Genomic DNA, 6,264 nt, shown 5'->3' with positions numbered 1-6,264 from the left:
GTAAAAGATCCTATTTAAGTATTTACAGGGTTACAAATAATTTTGAAAAAAAAAATGAATTAATGTAAAATAATCAATCACACCCCAATCATGCTTTATGTAAAATCTTTTTTACAACATTGTTGACAACATGTCACGAGTCATGTTATCATTGGACAGTTTAAAAAACAATTTATCTTTCCAATTAATACTTTTTTGACACATACAACATTGTCAAAAATATTGTACAAATGACATTGTCCATAATCTAATAATTATTAAGGAAAATAATCTCACGCAATTGAAAAAATATCATACAAATTATTCTTTACAATATTTTCATATCTCCAACACCCTCCTTCAAACTCAATAAGGTGTAGTGACAATCAAATTGAATTTGAAAATTAAATTGATCCAATCTAATCTCTCTTTAAAGGATTGAATAATAATTCAAAATTGCTTGTATGCCAATCAAGCTAAACAAAGAATGAAAAGTTGTTAAGAAAAAGTACATTATCCACCAATCTAACCACTCCATCACCAAGACTTGAAGGAAAAACTCACAAGTACAACGAACAAGGTCAAAACAAGAGGCATCAAAATAACCAAATAGGCAAAAATAGACAATGTTTAATAGTAGCACTTCAAAAATTCTTGGGTAATATTAGTACTACACTTACTAGATAAAGAAAATAGTGATAAAATAGGAACCCTAGCGCACGAGGCTAATACAACATGTGTAATGGAAATAAGCCCCCATTTGCCCTTTTTTTTTTTTTAATGTTTGAAATAGTGTTTTTTTGAAGAATGTATAATTGAAAAAAAAATGAAAAATTTTCAATTTACATGTAATATTATTTTATGAAAGATTGTGGTTGAAAATAAAAGAGAAAAAAATAAAATAGAATGAGAGCCAATCGAGAGCTAAATTTGATGAAAAAACAGCGCGATAATTCTCGAAAATCAACTCCCCAAGAAGAAATAACAAGAATAGCCAACATCCAATGGGATTTGAATTAATCTAGAGTCCAAATTCAAATTAAATCAAGAAAAAAGACAAAAACAAAAGACTTGACTATACAGAATATGAACAGAATATATAAAAAAGAAAAAGATTTTGGCTAGATGAGGATATCTAATCAAACACAATAAAACTTGACCGGATGAGCAGCATGATGCCACTCGCCTAAAAATGAAATCCTACAAGTTTAATCCAAAAAAAATTTAACCCGCTTCGATAACATATTAAAATATATAAATTGGAGATAATAAATTTGTGTTTCTATCACAAAGTAAAAGACCCTATTTATTGGTTTACAAATAATTCTAAAAGGAAAAATTACGTGATAATCAAACAATCAACTATTAAGGAAAATAATCTTAAACAATTGAGAAAATATAATAAAGATTATTCTTTACAATCTTTCATATCTCAAACAAGTATAATGGAATTGGAATTGACAACCCAAGAAAGATTGCAGTTCAAAATATCAAATTTGGCTTAAATTTGGGGTTTAGCTAGACTTGCAAACAAGTATCCAACAGAGAGTTCAGTCATTACTCAAACTTGAGCTTTCAGCTTGGATTTTCGTGTGCCCTCTCTCCCCAAGAGAATAAAATATCTAATATCTATCCCATTTGCTTTGGGGGAGGGGTAATGGATTTTCAAAATTTAGAGGGCTAATTGCTATACAATCTCAACATGCAACTTTAAAATACATAATCACATTTGAAGGTTCATTCCTTGTTTGTCAAGAGGGATTCTAATCTTATCTGCAAAAAATAATCTACTTCCAAAAGACAATTCTGTCTAGGGCAAAAACGTCTGAGGATTTAGAGAAATGGAAGGAAAGCCATCAGCAAACAACCTGGAATCCATACGGAAACTTTTTCTACTGAGGATGAAGATCTTGAAGGACTCACTGTTGCATTACTCGCAGCAGTTTTGTTGCTCCTGTGGAATTTGTGAAGCAACTCAAGTAAAGATCAATTTGGGGCAAGTTTAACACTAGTATGTAAATGTCAAATGAAATGGTTCGTTGAATAATTTAACTTACCCAAGTGTCATATATAAACAGTTGTCATAGCCTGCACAAGCAGAACAAGAAGGTTTAAGTTAATTTCTCATGTGTACTACAAAAGACCGACAAAGATCCCTCGCATTTTCCTCAGTTACATGTTCTTGACGATTTCATGAATATCACAAGATCATGGCCTAAATTGTCAAGTCTTTTACTGACAAAAGATCTTAAATGTAATTACAGTCATTATCAATTCTCCTTGTGTGAAAAAGTTGTTACACACTCATCTTCCACAGAATTTCATATCAACCACTTCACATAGAAAATTTTACAATATGATTTGTACTATACCCCAAGTCTATACCTGGGTTAATACTGTAATTTTTATATATACACTAACACTGGTAAATAGGATATTAATTTGTAAGCAGATAAATAATGACAACGCATACTGCATTACTGAAAAGTGGATATAGATAACTTACTTGGATTCTTGTTTGTTCTGATCCCTGCTCCTCCAAAACGGCAAGCAATATCAGTAGCTCCATTCTGCTGGTAGTAACTGTTGAATGCATAGGAAGCATGAGATGCCAGGCTATCTGGCTCAAAGCAAGGCTGGCTAGGCTGAATAGCAGAGCAGTCCACATTTCCAGAACTGCAAGCCCAATCAAGACCTTTTCTTAAATCATCTTCAGAAGCAGTAGGTGATGCAATGCACCACGACGTTCCATTTGAACTGGTGATGTTAGAACCTGTAGTCGTGTCCAAAGAACCTCTTCCTGTGAAGTCAAGGTTATAAACACTTGTCTGGTCAGGGAAAAATAAGCCCCAGTTTCTCTCAGATTCTAGACCAGGTTTCCTATTTTCATTGAACAATGAAAATATATAAACATCTATTTCCTCCCCTGGCTTTGCAGGAGTACCGGTATCGTTTATGACATGACGGATCAGATTAGTATTGTAAGTTTGTGCATTATCTGGAGTAGCAGCAGTCTCCTTGGGGGATCCCTTAGAAGGCCATCCGGTCTCAGTTACCATAATTTTAATTGTTCGGAAATTCAAGGCCATCAAGGCAAAATAAATTGCATCAATCTGGGCATCAAACATATTTGTATATAGCCAACCCGTGTTTGGATCAATAACTTCAGAAGATGACTCGAATAGCGCATAGTCCAGGGACACATTGCTGGAGGAATCTCTATATGCATAGTAAGGGTATATGTCTACCATAAAAGGTGACTGATGCTCAGCAAGAAACTCCAACATGGGTCTTAGAAAGAAAGCATGGCTACTGTTAAAAGCCCCTGCAGAAGGTGGAAATGACCGGGACAAAATACCCAAAGAATGGGTACTCGAGACTTTGATCTTCCTATGAAGGCCAGCTTTTCTTAGAGCTGTGAAAACGTTTTGCATAGCAGGAACTACCAATGCCGAGACATTGTTGGGGGCTTCAGTAACTTCAGCACCAACAGTAATATACGTGATTTTTGTGGCAGGATAGTAAGGAAGAATGCTATTTTTCAACCACGTATCGGCATTAGATTGGAATTGAGCAAATGGTAACAAGTCTAAGTTGGAGATCCCAATCATGAGCTCAATTCCAGTGTTTGCAAATGCCTTGAGAATCTGGATGTTGGAATCATATATTCTCACATTTTTAATATTGTGAAGTTGGATAAGTTGTACAACTTTATCTGCAGTAGGTAGATCATCAGCATTTCTTCCATAGCACACTCCAACAGTGCTGCTCTGGCAGATACCTATCACACAAGTTGAAATGGTTTAGCAGCGTAAATCATAATGCCAAAACAAATATTGTTACACGTCTAATCATTTATCATTTATAGGCTATAGAGGCATGTTTGAGCACAGGTTTGTTCTCATCTGTGAATTACAGGAGTGCATATACCATATGTTCATGATTGTTTACCAAGATCCATATTTTTCTACATATTAATAGGTAATATGATACCCAATGCCGAGCACAAACTTAAAGCTCAATGAATATACCATATGTTCATGATTGTTCACCAAGATCCATATTTTTCTACATATTAATAGGTAATATGATACCCAATGCCGAGCACAAACTTAAAGCTCAATGAATGGTTTTAAGTTATAACACCAGGAGAGATAACTTATGAGCCCATCTCAACATTCCAAGTTTGATTAGCATGCACATTCCTAACAGATGGAACACAACCAAATAAGTCACAGTCAGTTATTCTGACACAAAGATGTATGCTTAAGGGATGGTTAAGAAACCCAATTGAAATGCCCTAAGTAAAATAGGGACAAAAGGTAGAAGATTGTGAATGTGGCCTTGTTATCCATACCTCGGGTGGGATGAGTCCGACCAAAAATTATTCACTTCTATAACCAACAGCCTGATAATCATGTATTTATTGAATTACAGGCAACCTAGAGACAGTTTGATAAGCAGGTCCACCGGTGCAACGGAATTTGAGTTAATTGAAAGATATCGACCAACACTGAAGAAGCAAAAGCAAGCATCTTCAACCTCAAAAGAAGATGCAAATTATCAAACTTAGCAGGGTCTTTCAAAGAGTGCAAATTAGGCACTATAGATGAATTGGAGGATCACAAACCACCAATGTCAATGATGTCCATATTGTTGATGGGCACTTAATCTGGGTCCTACCTAGTTTAGGAGGGCCCGGTCCTACCTAGTTTACGAGAATCATACCCTACTTGACATGAATGCTTACATACACACACACACACTGTCACGTTATGCCCCTGCAAAGTACATCCAGTAGAGTAATTTACTCAATAATGTGCTGTACAGATACATCCAACTCATGCTGTCATGCACTCTAATTTTTATTAATAAAGCTAGATCATAGTTAAACGACAGACAATGGAGGAAAAGACCCAAATGTCAAAAGAAAATGTTGCAGTTTGATTTACCTAACAAGAAAGGATAATCAAAGCGAAAAATGCTGGTTTAAGCTAAACAAAGCATGGTAAAATACTATAAATCTTGAATAGAAACATTCATCAGAAGCCCAAAAAAGAAGCAAAGGTAGAAATAGGGTCATAATAACCTTAACTTGTTTTAATTAAGGTAAAAAATTTAACATTAACCTTGACTAAGAACACTACTAATTCAAACAAAAAATTCCATGAAAATACGAAAAATACTTCATAACTTAAGACCTGAATCAGTAAAACACCATTAATGGAACGTGGTTACTTACCAAAAAGCATCAGCAGCAAAATACAATCAAAGATGAGCCTGAATCCACTTCCCATTAGCTCCCTAGTAGTTTAGCTGAATGAATAATCTTCCTCCTCTCTTCCTCTATGAAAAATTCAAACTTTGTACTAGAATTTGCACTATTATTCTTCAGATTTTGAAAGCAAAACTTTATTTTTCTGCAACGTCCTTTTTCTAGCAATTACAACGTCTCTTTCTGGAGAAGAGGGCCTCTCGAAAAGGGGTCAAGTTTCGGGGTCTTTGTACGTGCGTCGGGCAGAATGTGTCAGCAAGGTTATGTTTGTTATGTTTGGTTCGGACCTGAGGGAAGTTTTATCAAATGGAGTTTATAAATTTTGTCTCGATTACGCTGCCTTTAAGCTATTTGGCGAATATTGGGATGTCCTGTCTGGATTACTGTACTCTCTTCTCCACAAACATTCCCAAATACGATAATGGATAGATTGCTTCAAGCCAAGATCAACGGTCAAGATTATGAGAGAATTGCTGGGGGAAACCGTTCCTACTTTTTTTTTTTTTTTTTTTTTTTTTTTTCTTTTTCTCATTGAATTCTCACCTACAATAAAGGCAATCTAGAATCCTAGATTCTAGGGAACACAACAAAAAATAAACCTAATTTCATGAAGGTAAAAAAAAAAAATTCCAAATTTAACTCGCATTTGGCCTCCATTATTTCACACTATAATTTTTCTTTATTATTTTCAATCACACAATTTTTACTAAAATAATATTACACATAAATTGAAAAATTTTCATTTTTTTTCAACCATACATTATTTAAAAAAATTATTTCAAAAATTATAACCCCAAATAATGGGCCCAAATGGGGGTTAACTTTATTTATTTGAAGAATGTTACTATTATTAGAATGAATTCCTTGATTTCAATTTTTTGACACTCATTTCTCTAACTTTTTATGTGCATTATCCATGTCCCCAAATTATTTTACATTATGTTTGTGATATTCCTACCTAAAGAAAGAATGTATATTTTGTACGTTAAACGTTTATGAAATAAACACGT

General features: G+C 34.2%; 1 protein-coding gene across 1 annotated transcript; it reads right to left on the bottom strand.

The window, feature by feature from the left end:
- Positions 1-1,373: 1,373 nt before the first annotated feature.
- On the bottom strand, positions 1,374-5,691 carry LOC111369671 (glucan endo-1,3-beta-glucosidase 13-like). Its single transcript, XM_022991278.1, has 4 exons — positions 5,222-5,691; positions 2,486-3,760; positions 2,037-2,067; positions 1,374-1,933 (listed from the first exon to the last, which is right to left on the bottom strand). The coding sequence occupies exons 1-4, from the start codon at positions 5,274-5,276 to the stop codon at positions 1,813-1,815; spliced, it is 1,482 nt and encodes a 493-aa protein (XP_022847046.1). The 5' UTR covers positions 5,277-5,691; the 3' UTR covers positions 1,374-1,812.
- Between the last annotated feature and the right edge of the window lie 573 nt (positions 5,692-6,264).

Source organism: Olea europaea, chromosome 2 (assembly GCF_002742605.1).
Source record: "Olea europaea var. sylvestris chromosome 2, O_europaea_v1, whole genome shotgun sequence".
In the NCBI taxonomy this organism is placed as follows: domain Eukaryota; kingdom Viridiplantae; phylum Streptophyta; class Magnoliopsida; order Lamiales; family Oleaceae; genus Olea; species Olea europaea.
Note: the sequence above shows the minus strand (reverse complement) of the source record. Positions and strands in the feature narration are given on the sequence as shown.